The sequence below is a fragment of the Grammomys surdaster genome, unplaced genomic scaffold (assembly GCF_004785775.1).
Source record: "Grammomys surdaster isolate TR1022 unplaced genomic scaffold, NIH_TR_1.0 167, whole genome shotgun sequence".
NCBI classification, from domain to species: Eukaryota; Metazoa; Chordata; class Mammalia; order Rodentia; family Muridae; genus Grammomys; species Grammomys surdaster.
This window is the reverse complement of record NW_021604615.1, coordinates 6,001,176-6,022,529: the sequence shown is the minus strand read 5'-3', so window position 1 is coordinate 6,022,529 and position 21,354 is coordinate 6,001,176. Positions and strand designations below refer to the sequence as shown.

The window sequence follows — 21,354 nt, the reverse complement described above, 5'->3', positions numbered from 1 at the left end:
CAGCGTCTTAGAAAGTCCTGCTGGAATGTCTGAGATGGGATCTGAAGCTTTTGGAAAGCCTTTCTAGGCACTGTGGCTTTTCTGGGAAATACCTGCTTCCGGTCACATCCAAGAATAAAGGGGCAGAGACACTGAGGTGGGTTTATAGCACGGGAAAAGATTTGTGGAGGCCATGGAGCTATCGTATATGCAGGGAGTATGGCCTCTGGTACAAGCTGCAAATATTTCTAGGGATGCGGAAACTGAGGCTGGGTGTCATGAGGCGAGGTCAGAGCTGGGCAAAATGCCTCTCTCCATAGCAAACCCTTCCGGGAGTTTAAAAAATGATGCCCAATAAGGTCTCTTCCTTCTCAGGATTAAAGTCACTGATAGCTGTGCAGCAGCTCAGGGCTGTGGGAGTCGCCACGCTGCCTGTCACTTTCTAGGAATGTGGCTTTAAGTACCGCTGTGGTCTACGGATCCCGGCCAAGTGGGAGTCATGCATGAGGGCCCATAGGTAATGGCTGTTGCAACGTTCAGGTTCTGCTCTTAAGTCAGGACTGAAGGCTGGAGCAGGAAGGAGACAGACTCAAGCTGTAAGACTGGTCAGGACTGACCGGCCAAAGTCTGGTCAGAGGTCCCTTTTCTCCTCATGCTGAGCCCTGCATCCCAGCAGAGCAGGCAATCAACTCTGTGGTGGGACCAGTCCCCACTTACTGCAAGCCTGAGAATCACTGATGGTTTCAGCTAGGTGAGGGAAAGGGGAGGAAGCTGAAGCAGAGCTCCTTCCCCTAGGGTGTGTTGGTTCCAGACACATAGAGTGTACTCCAAGCTGTCTAGGTACTGGATACTCCACAGACAGGTAAACAGGGCACACAGGACACCTGGCCTGGGCTCTCAATTCTCATGCCTCTTTTAAACAGTACTACCCATGAGGAGACCCTCCACCTGGGTGACACTGGTACAGCTCTATAAGGATTGGCTACATTTAATATGCATAGAAGCCCGAGTGCATCCCTCCAGTCCAGCTCAAAGGCAGTTCTAGCAGGCCTGCTTTGGCCATGGAAGGAGCAACAGGTATAGTAAACAAGTCACAGAAGCCAGGGACCACAGGCCTGCCTGTGGCCTGTGGCTCTTCTGGGCCTACTCAAGATTTGGTAGACCCGCAGTTTCTATCCCTTTGTTCTGTAACAACCTTAAAGCGGGAGGCTGTCTCCTCCTTGCTCCGCCCCTCCCCAGAGACTCATATTTAAGCAAGATGCTCTCTGCCCATCACAGTTGCCTGGACACCACCGCTGAGTTTCTGGAAACTCTTTGCTCCCAGCCCCCTTCATCCATGAGCTTCGTGGCCTAGTGACAGACATTCTTCCCTCGCTGCTCAGGCCAAAGCTTGGCAGCAAAGGGTGCCTGAGGCTACGTTTTAATTATTAGCTCCTGAGAGAGGGCCGACTCCTGCACTGCACAGGACTCGCAGCTGGCAGACACAGTAGCACACACCTACACGCACACGCACACTCAGGTGGGCTCGGCGAGCCTGTCTTCCACGAGGCTCAGCGAGCGTCCCAACCCGTCACGGGCGCGGAACTTCCAAGCGCGTGGAGTTCCAGCGGTACTTACCCCCAAGACGCTCTGAGCCAGGAGCCCCACTGTCACAGTCGCCAGCAGCAGCCACCTGCACAGGAGAGGGAGGGAGAGTAAGAGAGCGACACGAACGTGCGGGCCCCAACTTGTCAACTCCTGAAAGATGCATGCAAGGTCCCTTGCACCTAGGAGACCAGGCAGATGGCTACTTACCCTCGCAGGGGAGGGCCAGACGCTGCGAACCGCACTCGGTCCATGATCCCAGTCTTTGAGCTCTAGGCTCAGCTCGATCCCTTCCTAACCTGGAGGCAAGAGACAAAGCGGGTTAGCAATGGTTACAGGCAGCACGCTGACTCCGCAGTAATGTCCCTCGTTTCCTTGCGGGGTGACAAAGTTCTATCCCATCAGGAGACAGAAAAAGGGAGACTCTTCTCCGTAGGCCCTGCCTGGAGCTGCTCAGCCCATGCAGTGCGATCCCTAGTCCCCCAGCTCCGATCCAACGGAGCGCGCGGCCTCAGCCTGCCCCAGCGCTACAAGTCCGCGTCTTGGGGCCTGGCTCCGGGCGCCTCCCGGGGGGTCGCTCTCACCTCAGGGTCAGGAGCTGCTGCCGGCGCGCATGGGCCCCTGCAGAAGCGTTGATCCACTGCACACTGGCGGCCAGGCCGGCCTGACTCTGCTCGGTGGGCGCCGGACTCCCGGCCCCGGCGTGCCTTGCCGGTGCTTGCCCGGGATTGGCGAGCCAAGGGGCTCGTGGAATCGGGGCGCGGGAGGAGCTGGGTGCGGAGCGCCCCGGCGTTCAGACTCCCTGCGACACCAAGTCCCGAGCGGCGCGCAGCCTCCGCCTCTTACCCGCGCCGCAGGGTCCTCCCCTTGGAGACGCCGCCCGCGCACTGCCGAGGGGAGGGGGCAGCGCCAACAAATTGGGGAGCTCCTCGGGCGGCGCGCTCAGGTCTCTGCGCAGAGCCACCGCACCCGGGACGGTGAGCAGGGCTCACGCCCGGGCCCTCCGAGACTGAGCACCTCGCCGCGGCCCACCGGAGCAGGGCTGCAGTTCCCCGCCGTCTCTGTTGGTCCCCTGCGGCCCCGGGCGCGCCACCATGGGGCCCCGGCTCAGCGTCTGGCTTCTGCTGCTGCTCGCCGCTCTTCTGCTCCACGAGGAGCACAGCCGAGCCGCTGCGAAGGTGAGTCCCCTGCGGGCTGCGCTCCCCAGCCTCCCTCCCTGCACCCCCGGCGTCCCGCGAGGCCTCTTTGTCCAGCGCCTGGCGCGGTCAAACCGCCCGGCCCTCGAGGGTGTCGCGGGTGGCACGGCCAGGTGCACTCTTCCCCCGGGTCTCCCGTTCGTGGTCCCTGTGGGCTGTGATCGCACATCCATTACGGAACCTCCTTTGTTATGGGCTGGGTGCGGGAGAGTTAGGAAGGGACTGAAGCTTAGCGCGCACCACGGCGGTGTGAGGGTACCGAGGAGCCAGTGAGATTTGAACCCTCATCGCCAAGGCGCTCAGCGGCGGGGAGCGCGAGTGGGTCAGGGCTGAAAGGGTGGCCAGGCACACCCCACGCCACTCAGAGTCCCACACACATTTGCAGGGGGAATCGCTTTGGGTGTGTTTCTGGTTGTTTGGAGACCGTGATGGTTGAGGCCGAACAGCTTTGGGCCGTTTGCCTGGAAACATCTGTATTTTTGCTTTCCCACGACTTTTGTGTAGCCTACGGCACGCTGGAGAACAGACGCGGGCTCTTCTCCGCATCCTAAAAGTCTCTGCCTCGACTATTGCCTTTTATGAGTGTATGCCTGAAAATTATAACCACATTTAGACTTGAGTGTGAAACCAAAGCGAAACTCCATAGCATTGTTCCCTGCGCAAATTGTTTTTTTAGTTTTTGTTTCCTCTGGTGCTGTGCTTGGCCAGGAGGGCGCTGGGAGATGTTTGCAAGAGCCAGACTTCCAGTTCTGGAGGAACCAGGCCAGACTTTCTGCCTTCGCCTCTAGAGAATACACTTCAGCTGCTGCTGCTGTGACAGCCATGCAGGCCCAAAGGCCACAAGGTGTGGCCTTTCCACAGTTTGCCTTCCCCCTCAAATGCTTAAAAGCGATGTTTGCTGCTTACCGGCGCTTCCGATTTTTAAAAGAATCTACTTAATCGTGCATTTTCTTTCCCTTTTAAGAATTTCAGCTCTTTCCTGCAGGAGCGATACTGATCAACTATACTATAAATTATTAACTGTTACATACTAGAATAAACTGGTAACGTTACTAGGGGGTTTTTTAATTGAGTTTTGCCTCCAAGGTGGCAGCTTCTTCATTGGTTACTGAAGAAGGATGATTACATCAGCAACCAGCTTCAGAGAGTTCCCTCCTCTCCTGTCTCCACCTTCACCTTCACCGCAGGTAGCTGTTTAACTACCCTTTCTCTTGCTGAGGGTAGTTTCTCAAAAGAGCAGGCTATCTGGGCTGGACCTGCTGGTGGTACAGGCCTGTAGTTCTCGCTTCTTGGAGACCCAAAGCAGGAGGATCTCAAGTTCAAGGCTAGCCTGGGCAACAGAATTCATTCCAGGCTAGCCCAGACAACTTAAGGAGACCCTCCCTAAAAATAAAAAAAAGTAAAAAGAGGCTTATGGGTGCAGCTTCATGATGAAGTGCTTACTTAGCAGTTTTATAGCCCTGGGTTCAGTCTCCAGGGTGGAAAATATTTACCAAAAGACCTAGGACTTCTAAGGGGACCAGGATAGGTTGTTGTGATGGAAGAGCTCAGCTACTGTTTGGACTTAGGTTTTTCTGAACGATTGTGTTAGCAAAGCTAACTGGGAGATCTCATGTCCAGACATAAGGACTTTAGACAGATGAGTCAGCCACACAAACTCCTGATCTTACTTGAAAAATCAAACCAGCTAGCGTTGAGGCTTGACATTGATTTATCTCCTATTAATTGTCCTATTCCTGGGTACTTACTCTGTTCTGTTCCTCAAGCTGTCTTATCTTAAGCGATTTGGCCCGTGGTCACCCTAAGACATTTACCCCGGAATAGCAAGCCTGCTAACATGCATATGACTTTAGGTATGCAAGAAGACCCGTTTAAGAACAACACCCCCCTCATTTAGAAATCCCTGTCCTTTTCATGGTATCAATAACATTTTGCCCTGTTCCTTTTGAAACTAGCTGTTAAGAGGTACCACAGCTGTGGAGTGCCCTCCATTGTATTTTCTAAGTCAAACATCCTCTAAGCATAGCATTTAGATGGTAAGATGCAACGGGTCTGCTTGGGGATGGGCCCAGGGTTGAGTACACGCTGGGCAAGCACTCTCTATTGATGCTTATCAAATTGCTTTTCTGGGTCTGGGATGTGAACTTTCTCCTAAGTGTGACCATGCCTGCCCAGCAGTCTTGCTGTCTCCTGAACATTAGTCATGTCTCCAGGGACTGAATGACCAAAGAGCTTATGTGAAGAGGGGAGACTTTCTTCCCATGCCAGTCTGGGCAGCTCTCCTTGAGTTTGTATATAGACGAGAAGGCTGGTTTGCTATGTATCCCCAACAAGACACATTGGGTGTGGGGTGCTAGTGAGGATGGTCCCCAGGACTGGGAAAGGGCAAGGGCTTCTGAAATCAGCCAGAAGTCTGTGCATTAGCCATGTGTGTGCTAGACTGGGCTCCACCAGAGGTGCTGACTGATGAGTTACTGGGTGTACACTGTGTGAGTGTGTTCAAGGATAAGGGGTTCATGTTTGCTTTTATTAAGCAGATATTTAGAGTGCTTTTGAACCCTGTGCCTCAGTTTCCCCTGCAGTCACACCTGCCCTTTCCTTATATGTACACTTTTGTTCTTCCTTTATTTCATAAATGAGCTTGGAACACCTACTGTGTTATACTGTCCCAGGCGGGCGCTGGCCATGCAGCAGTTCCCAGGGAGTAGGCCATGCAGCAGGTCCCAGGGAGTAACCTACAGTAACCTGAGGACACAGACTGAAGAGAAATCCTGGGGATCAGACAGCGCCACAACCGAGGGACCTCAAAGACGTAGGAGAACTCAGTCTAGCTTTTGGGGGGAACAGGGGAAACTACTGGGAGGACGTTATCCCCCAAATGTGAGAGCTACAATAAAAGTCCCTGACTGTTATGACGCTGCCCGGCAACAGAATGCAGGAGGACGTTTCCTGGCATCTGTCAATCTTAAGGGTCTTTGCATCCTACAATGACCTTGAGATCTCTCTTTGGAGCTGTTTTGGGGATTAGCTGTTGGTGTGTCTGACCTTTGGTTTTACAAAACCTAGGAGGAGTCAAAGGGCAAGGATCTACGCCATCAGAGATAAGGAGTGCCCAGCCCAGTGTGTAACAAGGCTCCTCTCTCCAGGTGGGAGATCTCCTGGGAGTGGGGGAAGGTTGGAAAGTTAAGCAAGGATGAACTACTCAAGATAGGAGTATCTTTGGGAACTGACCCAGAAAGCCTATGTGGATTTGGGCGAGTGTAGGAGGGACCTCACGAACCCCCTCATTATTCATTAACAGCAATGGGCATACTCCTGAGAATGGAGGGAGGGCCTAACAAGCTGGGTTATTTAGTGAGGAGCTGGTAGAGGTTTTACAGACAATAGAATCTGGAAGTCGCACAGGATCATAGAGATAAGGGCGGGGCCTCATGAATCGACCCCAGCACGCATCTCTGTTAGGATGAATTGTACGATGTTTGTTCACAACCGAATAGCATTGAACAGCGATTGTTCCCAAACTTGGAAACAGATTAACCTCGTTAAAGTGTCTCTCAAGCGGGTCTGGCATTTGGAACCCCGGGATAAAGTAAGCATGAGCAACAATAGACAGCCTAAAGCAGGATCTTGGGGCATTGTTCTTCCTGACCAGCAAATATGTGAGCAGCAGAACAATACCAAGTACGATGTCTGCCATTGTCCAGCACACAATGAAAGGTCAAAACCAGAACCGGGTCATTGGGGATGTCTTCTGAGGTTTGAACTCTAGGATTCCTTTGGGGTTAATGTTTGGCAGTCTGTCACTCAGGGGCCTGGGTCCACCCTGTGTTCTGGGCCATTGTTCTTGTGACCTCATCCTGGAGTGCAAGGCCGTCTGCTACCCTTTGCTTCCTGTCCTAGCCCCACTGGGCATGTCTATGGTGTAGGCCTCTGCTTTCTTCTCTTCTCAGCTCTCTACCCAGGCATCCTGCATCCTGCAGCATTCACCCTGGCTGCGGCCATCTTAAGCCAGAGAAGGACACCTCACCCTAGCTGTCCCCATTGGATTTCAAACTTCTGCAGAGCTGGCTTCTCAGCTTCTCATACCGCCTGGCCTTCTGACTCCCCACCTCCCGTTTGGTTATTTCCTAATAACTAGGATGATGGATGGCTCTGGAGCTGTGTCTTTCTCTCCTGGCCTCTCCACGGCTCTGACCCACACTAGGCCCTGCTTGTGGCAGGATCGACTTCACCCCTCCTTGTTCTGCCTTTCTTCCTTGCTCTCTTACACTTCTGCAGTGTGGGGCTAGTGATCTTATTATAATCACACACTTCTTTCTCGCTGTAGTGTCTGAGCACGGCCCCCTTGGCTATGCAGACCCTTTCGGTATGGGTGTATGGGATGCAGAACCATCAACTACACAACCCGACATCATAGGGGCCGGTTTATTTTTGATGTTCACATTCCTGCAACCTGCCTGTCCTCCCTTAGCTTTCTCCGTTCTTCAGAGCTTCGTAGAGTTAGATTGTGGTCTAGGATTTTAAAGTTCATCATAACGAGAACCACTACTGTTCAAGCTCCTCACCCCAGTATGTAAAGTGAGGATAATCACACCTTACGGAGGAGGAGGTCTGTGTGTTGCAGGGAAGCTGTGTGCGTGAGGTAAGTAAGCAAACACCAGGAAAGGCAGGCTCTTTCCAACACATAGTTTGTTATGGCGTCATCTTTGGGAGCTTCGTTCTGACATCCCTGCCAATTTTAAGATGCCTAAGGCCACATCTTTTTAAAGCACCTTGACTATGCTAGGGAGAAAGCCTGGCTCATAGGCGGAGGCATGAATTAACCACTGGTAATTAATTGGTCCTGATGTTTCCAGGCTGTTCCCTCATCCTCCCCTGGGAGTCATGGTGGGGCTGTGTACTGGCTCCTGGAAACTATGTCACAGTGTCCATCCAGGCATTATTAGAGAACACAAAGGGAGATAAATGGCCCAGGGAGGTGTTTCCCCTGAATTTGGAATTCTGAGCAGATATTCCTGCACAGACTAAACACGACATGGAAACACACACGGTGCTGACCTCCCTATGTAAATAGTTTATTCCGTGGTTTAGTAATGTTCGTTATGAAAGCCTGGCCAGGTTTGGCTTTTACACCACACACTACAAGCACACTTCATGTCATCTGGGTTTCAGATCTCTCTTGGTGTAAGAGGCGAGTGTGGTGCCCGAGGTGATTGTAGCACATACGCCTCACCTGGCACAGTGGCCCCAGTGTGCTGCTGACGTCACCACCTGCTAAGAAGGATCACCCCTGTTGCCCAAGTCATTCGCTTCTTTGGAAGACTGCTGCTCACGAGTCCATATTTTGTTTTATTTGGGGCCTTTCTTGTTCAAGAGACATCAGGAGACACTGGCTGTGAACTGAGGGAGCATTTGTCCCATTTCATTTACCCAGCACATCATGTAGATGGGAAGCCATTTGCCCAGCACACCATACAGATGGGAAGCCATCTGTGTGACTATTCATTCCCGTGAGATTTACCTGACTGGAGTTGGACTCTGCTCTCAGCACACTTCCTTTCTTTTTCATTTTTTATTTTAAATCTTATTTCATTTTTTTGTTTTTTTTTGAGACAGGTTTTCTCTGTGTAGCCCTGGCTGTTCTAGAACTGGCTCTGTAGACCAGGCTGGCCTATGAATGCACAGAAATCTGCCTGCCTCCGCCTCCCGAGTGCTGGGATTAAAGGCATGTGGCACCACTGCCCAGCAACTCAGCTCAGTTTCTAGAGGAGCTGACTTCCTCCTGCATTTGATATTTAATTAAGATGGCTTAATTACTTTGTTGTTAAATTTCTACTTTGGAAAACAAAGACTTGCTTTAATAGAGATACAGGAAACTCAATCTTCCCAAGACATATGTCAAATTGACACAAGCTAGAGTTATCTGAAAGGAGGGACCCTCAATTGAGAAAATGCCTCCATAAGACCCAGTTGTAGGGAATTTTTTAAATTGGTGATTGATGGGGGAGGGCCCAGCCTATTGTGGGTGGGGCCATCCCTGGGCTGGTGGTCCTGGGTTCTATAAGAAAGCAGGCTGAGCAAGCCAAGGAAGCAAGCCAGTCAGCAGCACCCCTCCATGGCCTCTACATCAGCTCCTGCCTTCGGGTACTTGCCCTGTGTGAGCTCCTGCCCCGATTTCTTTCAATGATGAACAGTGATGTGGAAGTATAAGCCAAATAAATCCTTTCCTCCCCAACTTGCTTTTTGGTCATGGTGTTTCTTGGCAGCAATAGACACCCTGACTAAGACAGCCAGTCATTCTCCTTCTGAAAACAATGACATTTCCTGGGTGTTAGCAGCCATGTGTCTTCTGAAGGATAAGCTTTACCTAGCACTCCAGTTTCTAGACCAGTACTCATTTCCTGTTTAAGCAGGTGACTGATGAACCTAACAGGAACTATTGTGACATTTTTTTCCTGTGTTTATCTTACAGAAATCAACATGAATATACAATACAGTTGGTGAAGGATTGGGCTACTGTGTAGCTTTCTAGTATCTTTTTATGTTCAGGCAATTGTGTTTCCTAATTAGCTCGTAATTAAAAAAAAACTGTATGTGAACAAGCACCTGAGTGTTGTACCTAGGGACTAGAGAAGTTTGACCTTTCGGAGTTGGAGTTACAATAGTTGTAAGCCACCTGATACAGTGTTAGGAACTAACCTCAGGTGCTCTGAAAGGGCAGCGAGCACCCTTAGCCGTCCAGCCATCTCTCCAGCCCCTTCACTAGCCCTTAATCTTTGAGCTGCATCTTTGCTTTCTTATGGAACAATAGTATCTCGGTTTGCAGAGTTGTCATCAAGGTGAGTGCTTTGCATATGCCAGGACCAGCATGCCCCTGTATCAGGGCTTAATGGATAGTGATGGCGTCATTATTACTACAGCAGTATTTGAGGTTTCAGTAGGTAAACAACACAGACCCAGAATTCAGTCCGTTTATTATAATGGTCACTTGGAAAATCTATAACTTGGAAAGTTAGCTTGAACTCAATGTATATACGCCAGAGGAGAGAGTTGGTCTCAATTCCAGTGACCTCAGCTTAGCCAGACAAAAGAAAAGCCTGTTTCTCTAATAAGTGAATTAGGAAATCAGATGCAAGCACGTAACTTTGGAAAGACAATGGGACACATCTCGGGAGGAAGGGACTAAGGATCTGCTTTGCCCTGCTGAGGGATACATGTTTCCACACAGGCTCTGGCCTCCTCGTGAGTGACCCTGTTGATGAGGGGAAAATGAACTATTGTTTGCAAAGCATTTATGCAGTGCTTGCTTAATGTCAAACAATACCTGGTTCAATGAAAAGCAAACTCAGAGGAGTAAATAGCCAAGTAATGATGTCACTGGGCAGGTGGGGTTGGATGAGATGGATTGGGTCATTACGTCAGCACCGTGAAGCTCATACCAGCATCAGCACCACCAAGGGATAGAGGATACACCTAGTTTCCGGATCAGCAGTGTGGGGTGCCCTGGAGGCTCTAACTTTCTAGTGGGAGATATTACTGGACTAGAGAACTAGGTTCTAGCTGTTCTCTTTGATTTTCTAGGCAGTAGCTTGGTGTATGATTAGGTTCTGGCTAGCAGCCCAATGGTATCAGCATGCCAGCATCTAGGGATCTCTGTGGACTTGCTGTTAGATTGAAGCCACAGCGTTGCATGTGAAATGCCCCCTTCTTACTCTTGTTACCTTGATTCTTATTGGGGTCATTATTGTTGGTGACTAGCATGATCCTTAGAAGGTCCCAGCAACATATTTACGGTGTGTGAAGAAGCGGATGCTGGTGAATTAATTTGCCCTGCTTCCCTGCGAACTCTTCTCTTCATCAGGAAAAGAAGGAGCCGTTTCACGGGGCTTGCCTGAGTCTTGCCAGCCTTGATGATGACATTTAGGTCACTCACCTGCTGAGGGGGACAGTAAACATTTGTGTGGAGGTCAGCCAGGGTGGAGCCCAGCTGGGTTGTGGGATGACCTGCATACAGGCCCACAGCACACCACACTTCCCTTCCTTGGCCTCGGCCACCTGGTTCCCTGACTGGGAAGATCTGATTTGTGTCCCATTACAACCAAACCCATTTCCTGGAGATTAAAGACCATTTGGGGTTAGTGGTTTAAAATAACTCCTAAATTTTGGTCAGGAAATGGTCTATAAAAATTAAGATGAGGTTGCCAAGGCAGGCAGGAAAAATGGGTCAGTGTTGGGGAAAAAAATCCTAGTTATCAGATAGTCTTTTAATCCCTGGATCAGATAGGTTTACTTTGGATGTATATACAAACTCAGTTCAGGATCGATGATGCTTCCTGATTGTCGGGCACACTGGGTTTCATGACATTGTTTATGCAGTGGGTTTGTTCTTCCAACATACCCCTTGTCTAGGGCTGATCACAGGCTGACACTTTAGCATGCAAGGCTAGGGCCAGACCACATGCTTCTTATCAGTTCATTACCCAAGTCTGACCCGTCCGCCATTGGGCGCCTTCTTTGTAATTAGATTTTGTTTTCCCAAATACTTGAAAATTGAAAAAAAAATGAATGATTATATTTCTTTATTCTGGAATTTGGGCTTTTGAAATTGAGAAAAAAACCCATTTTAAAAATAATTGTTTAATGTTTTCTTGTTGACTTTGGGTCTTTCCTCATCTTTCATGGGGCTGTGCTCTGCTAATATGTTCTGACATGGCTTTCCCTCTTCCACAAGTCAGAGTAACTTTCATAACGACGCAATAACCTGTGATACTGAACAATGAACATTTGATCTCTTCCCTTTGAGTTTCAGAAGTGGTCCATGTAGGTCCTGAAACTCCAGGACGAGTGTCATATGCAGCTACAAACTAAGAGGCAGAGGAAATGTAGCTCGATTCCTGACTTACCAGGAAGTAACTCTGAGGTTGGACAAGTGTTCTGACCTCTCCATGCTTCTGTTTTCGAGTGTATAAATCAGGAAGAGTGACACATTCCTTTAGGGTTGCCGTGAGGCCTGCATGTATTTGGTTGTTTAAGAGGTGGACAGGTGAGTGGCTGTTGTTTTGCTTGTTGCTTTGCCTCCTTGGTGGCTTCTTGGCTGGACCTTTCGGTCTTCACGTGTAGATAAAGCTGGGATGTTGGAGCAGTGTCCCCCTTTTCAAATCTCTGCTGCGTTCTTTAGAGACGAGCTGCTTACAGGATAGTTGATAAAACACTGCCATTTGTATCACACAGACACAATTAATTGCAATTAACATTCACACATATAATCAAACGTCATTACGGCGTAGCTGTTCAGTGCAGTGCTTAAGGCATTCCCAGATGGAGACATGATGCAGAGGAGGCCTTCTGGGCTCCTGTGGGCACGGTGGCAGTGTGAGCATGTGCTCCCCATGTCTGGAGCCTCTAGTGCTCGGGTGTTTGCAGCTGTTTCAGAGGCTCCATCTTCCTTCGACACCCCACCAAGTGGTGCTCACACATTTTGGGAGTTGCTTTGAGATCCTTCTCTCTCACCTTAGAGGAGCAGAAAGGTGCACCTTGACTTTGGTCTGTCCCAGCGTGAACTCAGACTGGTGTGAGCTGTGTGCGGATAGACAACAGCGAGCACTGTGTTAGATGGAGGGGCTGGAGCTTCGAGTTAGGCTATCACATCCTAGCATGTTCCAGGACAGTAAATACTATTGTGCTCAGCCCAAAGCAGCCAAGTTTTGCAAACAGCCTCTTAGTGGATGCATTTAAGGAAAACATGGCAGATACAGACAGTGGAGTTTCACTTAGCCTTAAAAAAATGAAATTATGTCATTTGTAAGAAAATGGATGGAACTGAAGATCCTTTTACATGAGACAAGCCAGTCTCAGAAAGATAAACATTTTCTCTGCTAAATCTATGTGTGTGGTATGGTGTGTGAGTGTGTGAGTGTGTGTGTGTGTATGTGTGTATGTGTGTATTTCTGTTCCATGAAGGTAGAGTGAGGACCACTTTGTAGGGAAAGGAACTCAAGGAAGGGAGGGAAAAGAAGATGCTGAGAAGAAAAAGATAAATATATTTCCTCTTAAAATGGAATCAAGATTTTAAAAAACAAAAACAAACAAACCATATATTTAAAAGACTTGAAGGTAGAAAAAGAACCACGTGTGGGGGAGGGGAAGTAAGGGAGCATCTAGAAAGATCAGGGTAGGGAGTTATAGGTAGGGGTCGTCAGTAAGATGACCCCGCTCTGAAGGTGCGGTAGTGCAGCTCAGTAGTTAGTCTGTAACACAGTGTTGATAATGGGGCCAGCAGGAGTGCTCAGCTTCGAAAGTGCACAAGGACCTGGACGCATGCCTCAGAACTCACGTAAAAAGCCGGGCACCTTAGTGTGTACTTTATAATCCCAGAGCTGGGGAGACAATGGGTGGGGCTTCCTGAGGCTCTCTGGCCGGACAGTGAAGCCAATTCTCAAGTCCCAGGCCAAAAGAAAAGCAGGTGACACCTGGAAATGTCACTCAAAGTTGATCTCTGGCCTCCACATGCATATGGACACATACACGTGCATACACACACACACACACACACACACACACACACACACACACGATAAAGATGTTTAAAAAAGGAAGGTTGCTTTCTGTGTCTGCACTGCAGAAGCCGTCTTTGACTATGGAGGATTTCAGGTTAGAAAGTCACTCAGTGGGAGAACACAAACATGAAATCTAACACTCTGAGAGTAGTCATCTGCTAAAAACCCTAGAAGTGGGAAAGCCCCAGGTAGCCCTGTAAAAGAGCCCTCTGCACAGGTCTGATTTATCTTTTCTTTCTTTATTTAATTTTATATGTATGTGTGTGTCCCTGAAGATTGTGTTTGTGTGTGTGTGTGTGTGTGTGTGTGAGAGAGAGAGAGAGAGAGAGAGAGAGAGAGAGAGAGAGAGAGATACATGTGCCCTTGTGTGTGCAGGAGTCCTTCTAGAGCTCAGATGGGGGTGTAGGACCTCCTGTAACAGGAGGTTGTGAGCTGTGGTATGGGTGCTAGGAACTGAACCTGGGTCCTCTGCAAGAGCAGCAAGTGCTCTTCAGCACTGAGCCGTCTCTCCAGCTGCCTGTACACTGTTTTCCCAGACTGCTGTCTCATTTGTGTGAAATGTGTTCAGGGAGCATGCTGGCAACCAGACTTCCTAAAGAGAGGCTTTTTAGTGATTACAAATACATAGGCACATATACTGGGTACTTTGTGTTCATCTGTGCATGTGTGTATCGTATATACTGAATGGTGTTCATGCATGCACGGAGGAAGTTGTCTCTCTGTATGCACTATGTATCAGACTGGGGAGGAGCATAAAGAGCAGCCGCCCTTGGTGTCTTTATGGAATTAATACAAGCAAACTGTTTGTACCTTTACCAGGCTCAATTAGACACGATTTAAAAAAGGTGTCCCTCTTTATTGATTCAGGAGTGTCCCAGGCTTAGAAACTCTAATTTTGCTAAAGATCTATAAATGTAGGAAGACAACCCGAGACTTTCCCAGAAGTCTTGTCCTTGTACGGCGTGTACCTGAAGTAGGCTTGAGACCAACAGACAGTCAGAGTCGCTCCATTTTAAAAAGAATATTTTAAATGTCAGAAGAGTAGGAAATGGGCTAACTTAACTCGCTGTTCTACACAGAGCTAGTCATGGGAAATACTTGGGTGTAGGGTAAACGAAGCCATCAGGTGCAGAAATACCAGATGTAAAAGTGACAGGGAGCCTTCAGAGAGTAGCATGCTTTGCGGACTCTATGTGTCACACAATAATGACATAAGAATGTCATCCTATGCCTTAAAGTTACAGTGTTCCACAGACAAGCTAGCAGGTGGGTGGGGGTGCCTGTAGGCAGGTGGGGTTTACAGATGATGAGAAATGGGGGTGCTTTCATAATCCTCAGGCACACGAACTGGAGACCTAGATTTTGTGGCTACAAAATGCACATTCGTCCTGCTGTAAAACCGCAGACTTAGATCTGCTCAGATGCGTATCAGCAACTGGAGCCTGTCCCCAGTCCCACTCTGATCCACATCCAGTAGAGCCCTGGCCACAGTTAACATGGCAACCTTTCCCGGGAGGCGTACCAGAGGAAGAAGCTAATGTGTGGCTTAGGAATGATACATTGTAGCGGGGAAGTTGTTGCTATGAAAATCATCACTGACTCCATGAGAAAAGCCAGCCAGGCTGGCTCTTGGGGGAAGGTACTGCTGCTTGTCCTAGACAAAGCTGGGGGTGATCCGTGTCTCAGGAAGGGGCTTTGCTTCCATCTGTGCTCTGGGTAGAGCTAGACCCTCCCCTTCCTGACCTGTCCAATTCTGGGCTTATCTAAGTGGTTGGTACGCATTCCTCTGTGCCACCCAACGACCTGTTCCGTAGTTCCACGACCACCTGTCACTGAGGAGACTGACAATACACCCAGAGCCATGGGCAGGACAAAAGTCAAATAGATGTAAACCCAAACCAAACTGTCTAACAAGAGAAACTGGCTGAAACTGGCTGGATCTGGTGGGATGTAGGGGAGATGAAGGATTTGAAGGTGTACAGCTCATGAACTGGGGTGATCCAGGATTGAATGTTGGACAGGTACCTTCCCCTAGGCAGCTCTAACTGCCCCAGATGCTTCTGAGAATGTGCATGTTGTACTTTGGGAGTGGAGTTGGAGTCCAGAGGGACTGGGGTAAGCGAGCTGAGGAGACGAGAAAGAATGCTCCCGACGCAGCTGCCTTTTAAGGGAAACTCTTGGGTAATGTAAACATGTTGTTGGTCATTAGATGTGCTGATTAAGAGGGTAAATCATAAAAGAAATTATGTCTTGGACATAAACTTTAAACAGTGTAACGGCATTTTGATGATAAAACTGAAGCTACACAGCATGTGTCCCCGGGGGCGAGAGGGGGTGCACATGGGAATCAAAGCCTGAAGCTTGTCCCCCAAGAAGGTTCGAGGCTCACAGTGCGGTTCCCAGGCTTTCGGTGTGGTCCCTGTGTGCATGTGGGGGTAAATGTCTCCACACATTGCATGACCGAAGAAAGTCAACTTTAAGAGGCCTTTAACCAGGCTGTAAAGGGGAAGAAAATAACAGAATGTATGCAACATCGTGTAAAAATTATTGAGTGTGAAACAGGACCGCCCTGTTTAGAGAAACATCAAATTGCTTTCGAAGGGATCCAAATGCTTGCAGTGCAGCTAGCCAGAGTTTAGGGGGAAGGGGCGGGGGCTGAGGAAGCTGAGAATAGCTTTGTCCCTAGCCGTGGCTGCTTCCAGGCCAGCCCCTTTCTGCCATCCTCTCTTCAAGGTCAGAACTCTTTAACCCCCATCCTGGGGGGCCTTGAAACAACCTGTTTATCTTCATTGATACTGAAAGCCCATGTTCACTACTCTGGCATCTGGTGTCTGGCATCTGGTCATGTGGGGTGCAGGGGGGACATTTTCTGTGGAAGATGGAGGAAGATGCAGTGGTAGCTGGCAGTGGCCCCTAAAGGGGCAGCCCATGGCATTATGGGTATCTGGTGTCTCTGGACTGTTATAGTTTTTTAGCAGACAGATCTTTTGCCTCCTGAGGATGGCTGCAATTATGTCTTAGGTCTGGAACACAGATGTGCAACAGCCAAGCATATGAGGAGGCAGGAAGTGCCCACAGTCAGGGAACAATTAGCACTTGCGGGTAGCTAGCTAGTCAATCTTCTTTGATGGGAAACTGAGAAATTGGTGGATACAAGGCCTATAGGTGATTCCTGAGAGTGGGCAAGGCAGCAGCAGGTAGATGTACAGGGCCTTGTCTTCTCAGGTGAGGGTACTGGGAGGTAAATGAGCCCAGACCATGGAGGCCATGATACAGTGGTCCTGAGCCTCTCACCTTGTGGGGGCCTCTCCTACGAACAGCCTCTGGCACTTCCCTGATTCATTGCTAATGACTCTAGCCCTATACTCCTGGGCCAAGATGGGGTCATTCAGACACCATATTTGAAGCCAGAAATTCCTCCTCAGTCAGTATACCCCTGGGGTTGAGGGCTGGCTGAGCAAAGAGACCTGATCAGGACTTTAGACAAGAGCGTGAGCACATGTACACACAGACACCCACCCACCCACCCACCCACACACACACACACACACACACACACACGCGCGGGGAGGGGAGAGGGAGAGAGGGAGAGAGGGAGAGGGAGGGAGAGAGAAAGAGAGAGAGAGAGAGAGGAGAGAGAGAGAGAGAGAGAGAGAGAGAGAGAGAGAGAGAGAGTGAGAAAGAGAGAGAGAGAAACCAGGGTAAGTCATTTTTTATAGCTAGTCTGGTTCTTTTGAGATGGGGGTCTCATATATCCCAGGTTGGCCCAGAATAACCAGATTATCCTGCCTCTACCTCCTAAATACTGGGAAGACCACCACCATGCCTGGGTTGACTTCCACATTCTTGTGATTCTATTTTTTATTTGTCCAAGGAAAACACACTTGGTATAAAATCCAGAAGAGTGGACGCGGTGAGGAGCAGCGTGCCAGCAGCTTACCTATGGCTGGGAAAGGCTATGATTGCCAGAGATGAAATTCTCTGCATCTCTCCAGCCCCTTTTCCTTTCCCAAGGTGGCAATGGTGTAATCTCCTGTGTGTTTTGCTTTCGAAGTGGATCCCCATGTGGGAACCCAGCTGTGCACGGGTCTCTCCAGCCCCTGCTGCCCCTCCTAAGTGGAAACTTCGCATTTCCTGTAACTCTGGGCTTGTGTCTCTTGCTTAGCTCCTTAAAGGAAGCCTTGTTCCTTCCCTATGCACTTCCTACCCATAAATAGCTTGGGAGCCATGTGGGATTTGAGGAAGCCATGTTTCCCCTCCTGTCCTTGAGCCTTAGCAGGGCGTTCCTGGGCAAGGCCACTCTGACACGTGGCCCTCACTAATGGGACACCCTGCTTCACCACTCAGTTACCTGTCACGAGACCCAGCCACCAGCTCCCATTGTCACACACTTCAACTGTGGAGACGCAGGTGGGAAGCTAGGCTCTGGTTCAGGCTTGGGCCTGGTTTTCTCTTAGAGCAAAGCAGGAACTTGAGAGATAGTGTATTAATAGTACTGGAAGTGTGGCAGACAAAGGACTGGGGAATATTTAGATTTGCAACTGTGTCTAACAGTTTAGAGGTACTATATCCCACTAGGCTGGCCTTGGGCTCTGGGTGGGGACCTTGAATCCAGGGGGCAGAGACCGATTGCTGTCTGGCTTTTGAAATGCTGAGGTGTTACTGGAGCTTATGAGAATGCTGCTGCTATTATTGGAAGTTCCAGCAGAAACCAGCAAGGGCATCTATTTTCCAGTCTCTGGGAAGGGAAGGAAGGTCCGATCCTGCCCATAGCCTGGCTTGTCCTGGTTGTCCCTGGCTCTCCCCTAGATGGGTGGCCTCTGAGTGAGAAATACACAAGGCGAATCTCCACTCTCCTCTCTCCACCCCCAGCCTTCATTTTTCCGTCTGCCACTCCTGAATTTTCTAGAGTTTTGTGCTAGTTCCAAACTCCTTTAGAGGATCTCAGAACTCATGTTAGACAATAGAGTGGGGGCTCTGTCCAGATGCAGGGTCTGCCTAAGTCTCCTGTGTTGGTCCACAGCCTAGGATGTGGCAGCAGACAGATGCTCTATGTTCTGTGTGCTTGGGTGCCCCACCGGATGCTCTGCAGCACCCAGGGAGGCCAATTTACCCTGAGCTTGACCATCCTCAGCACCAGGGGACATTCTTAGATACCTGAGGGCTCCTGCCCCTGTGGGCTTCCCATGGTGGCTGCCTTTCTGGCTTGCTTGTCTACTGTCTTCCAGTCTAGTCCCCCCTCCCCTGCCCTGGGCTTGCCTCTCCTATTCCCAGGATGGATGTCCTAGGATGACTCAACCCTGGTTCTCTCCTATCCCAGCTGTCTCACCCTGACCTTCCTTGTCTTCCATTCCATCCCCAGGCAGCAGCCCTCCCTGAAGAGACTCTAACTACTGACAGGGGCTAGCCCTTCCAGGTGGAACCTCTGTCTCATCTCCAGCTCATTTCCTGGCCCCCAGACAGCTTCCTGCCCCAGAACTTTAGGCAGCCATGTCCCCTCATAAGAATAATTCAGAGAGAGCTTCCTGGTCTCTCCTTAAGTTCCCATTACTCTCTTGTCCTTGTCACACCAATCTTCTTCTGCTGTGGATTTGTTACCTCCAGTTTAGAGTCATCCTCCCTGAGAGCTTATCCATCCTCCTGAGCCGACATCATGTCCATCCTCCCGAGTCACAGAGTGTCCTCGTGAACAGGCTGCCCTTTCCTTCCACACTTGTTCAGACTTTTATTCTCTTGTACACACTGAAGTTGGGTGTTAACCCTTTTTCTCCCGTTGTGAGAGTTCAGGGCAAAAGCCAAGCTGAGTTCTGTTCACAGAGGGTCTGGCACAGTCTTGGGAAGAGACTGGGTGACTGTCAGCTGAGATAACCAGAGAGAGCCAGTAGGAGGTGAAGGGATTAAAACTCTGTGGGCTTCAAGACTCCCATGGGTTGCTGTTGGTTGAGTCCCTGGTGTGATAGTAGGGTAGAGTATCTAGCCTGTACCTGAACGTCTCAAGCCCACGGTCATAGAGGATGGTATAATTCCAATGTTCTCCACCTTTCTGTTCTGTATAGACCTTTGAGGGCTTAGATAAAGGCAATGAATGAGGAGAGTGTGTGCTTTCTGCTGACCCACAGGCTAAGCTAGTTTATTAGCAGCTCACACAGCAGAATAAGTGGGCAAACCGTGGCCCAGCTGTGGCTCATATAACTAGCTGTTACAACAGGTTAGCGCAGTGGCTCTTATATTACTACAGGTTAGACACGCCCAATACAAAAAAAAATCCAAGATCTCCTGGGAAATGTCACACCACGAGATTTCAGTTTCGTGTACAAAATTATGACAGTATTGTATAAAATGGCCTCTCTTCTGTACGTACAACACTTCATTATTCATTTAGACTTTGGTTCTGTCCCCCCAACACAGTTGTTTGGTACTCACAAGTATTTCTGAATCTGGAAATCCTAAAATCAGAGTGCCTTCTGATGGGAGGATTTTGGAGCCCTCTCTGATAAACGTGGTCAAAAAAAATCTAGATCCATGTGTGCTGAGAAACGTATGCTCGCTGATAGCATGCCGCTTCCATGTTTCTTAAACAAAATGGATGAAGAAAATGGCTGAAGGGCCTCGTAGATTTCTATTCTTCTGGGGACTGAAGACTACCACGTTGCATCATGTTGACATCTCAGGACAGAGACCATTGCAGCTTCTCTACGATGGTATTCCTTTGGGATTTCTGCTCCAGCTCTGAAGCCAATGAGGATAATTTGGAAGCTGCAGGGACGGACTCTGCTTACAGATTTTAGAGGCGTGCTGTGGGTTGTGGCTTTCTGACTTCCAGAATGTTGTCTTTGCTCCCATTTTGGCTTCCTTTGTGACTTGAAGAACCAACCTCCAAGGGGACTAGAAGGAGACCTAAGTACCATCTTTTCAGATGTGGCTAACAGGTGGAGACATTGCAGAGTTTGGTGTGTTTACCAGGTTGCAGCAGCATGAGGGACAGTTATGGATAGCTAAGGAGCCTGGGAGACCACAACCTTTGGTCTTTCTTCTGTAAGCTTCTTCCTTGGCTGAGGAAAGCCGTGGTGCTTATGTGAGAAGGGGATTTGGGGTAGGATGTACATACACAGAGCTCTGCACTACCCCAAAGGGCTTTGTAGGAATTGGGAAAGAACTCCCAACTCCATCAGATAAGACCCCGTGGGTTAGGAGCTCTACAGGTGGTGTTCATCTTCTCTGCAGCCCAGTGAACATGATGTCAGCCAGAAACCATCCATGCTTCAGGGCTCTGTTACCTAGGTGACAAGGAGCTCCCCTTTCCACTCCTAGTCTTTCCATATTTGATTAGAGCTGTAGGGTTATGAAAGGTCACCCTTCAAAAGTACCCAGGGACGCTGTCAAATGAACCAGGCTCACTATGGTGGGAATATGTTTGGATCCACCAGATCCAGCTCACATATGACAGGCAGCCTTTTTGAATGATGTTCCCCTCTCTGAGGGGGAGGCAGGAATACATGTGCAGGCCCATGTAATTGTATTCTTGATGTACATGTGAAGGGATAGCTGAATAGGCACATGTCTGTATGGGTGCATGGGTGTGTATATTGTTGCATGTGTATGCAATTGTATGTGATACAATGTATATATCTATGTGCCTCTTGTCTCTCTCTCTCTCTCTCTCTCTCTCTCTCTCTCTCTCTCTCTACCTATGCAGTGCCCAGATGATGTGACCTTCCTTGTGCATCTTTCCCATTAATTCTGGGCATAAGGTAGCATCACGGCTTGGATGTATACATCTCCACGGCTTGGATGTATACATCTCCACATCCCTGTTACTGGCATTTACATTTTACTTACAGCTAAATAACTGTCACTATTAAACAAGAAAACATCCTCAAATGTAGAATATAAAAACGGCTGTTGAAGTAAAACCTGCTTGCCTACATTACTACATTTCTCCAGGAAATGATGCCAGGAAAGGGGGCACATGGCCCCAGCTGTATGTCCTGGAATCGGAATCATGGTGATTTGGGACGCCGAGGTCCATCCTTGAGTAA

General features: G+C 49.3%; 2 protein-coding genes across 2 annotated transcripts in view; one reads left to right on the top strand and one right to left on the bottom strand.

Moving 5' to 3' along the window:
* Positions 1 to 2,307, bottom strand: part of Col4a2 (collagen type IV alpha 2 chain) — a 135,981-nt gene extending 133,674 nt beyond the window's left edge. Inside the window, 3 exon segments of the mRNA XM_028766336.1 lie at positions 1,597 to 1,651; positions 1,774 to 1,862; positions 2,148 to 2,307. Of these exon segments, the coding sequence (XP_028622169.1) occupies positions 1,597 to 1,651; positions 1,774 to 1,817 (99 nt within the window). The 5' untranslated portion in view covers positions 1,818 to 1,862; positions 2,148 to 2,307.
* Positions 2,308 to 2,430: 123 nt separating this feature from the next.
* Col4a1 (collagen type IV alpha 1 chain) overlaps positions 2,431 to 21,354 on the top strand; it is a 119,228-nt gene continuing 100,304 nt past the window's right edge. Inside the window, exon 1 of the mRNA XM_028766335.1 lies at positions 2,431 to 2,741. Coding sequence (XP_028622168.1) covers positions 2,658 to 2,741 — 84 coding nt within the window. The 5' untranslated portion in view covers positions 2,431 to 2,657. The remainder of the gene's footprint in view (positions 2,742 to 21,354) is intronic.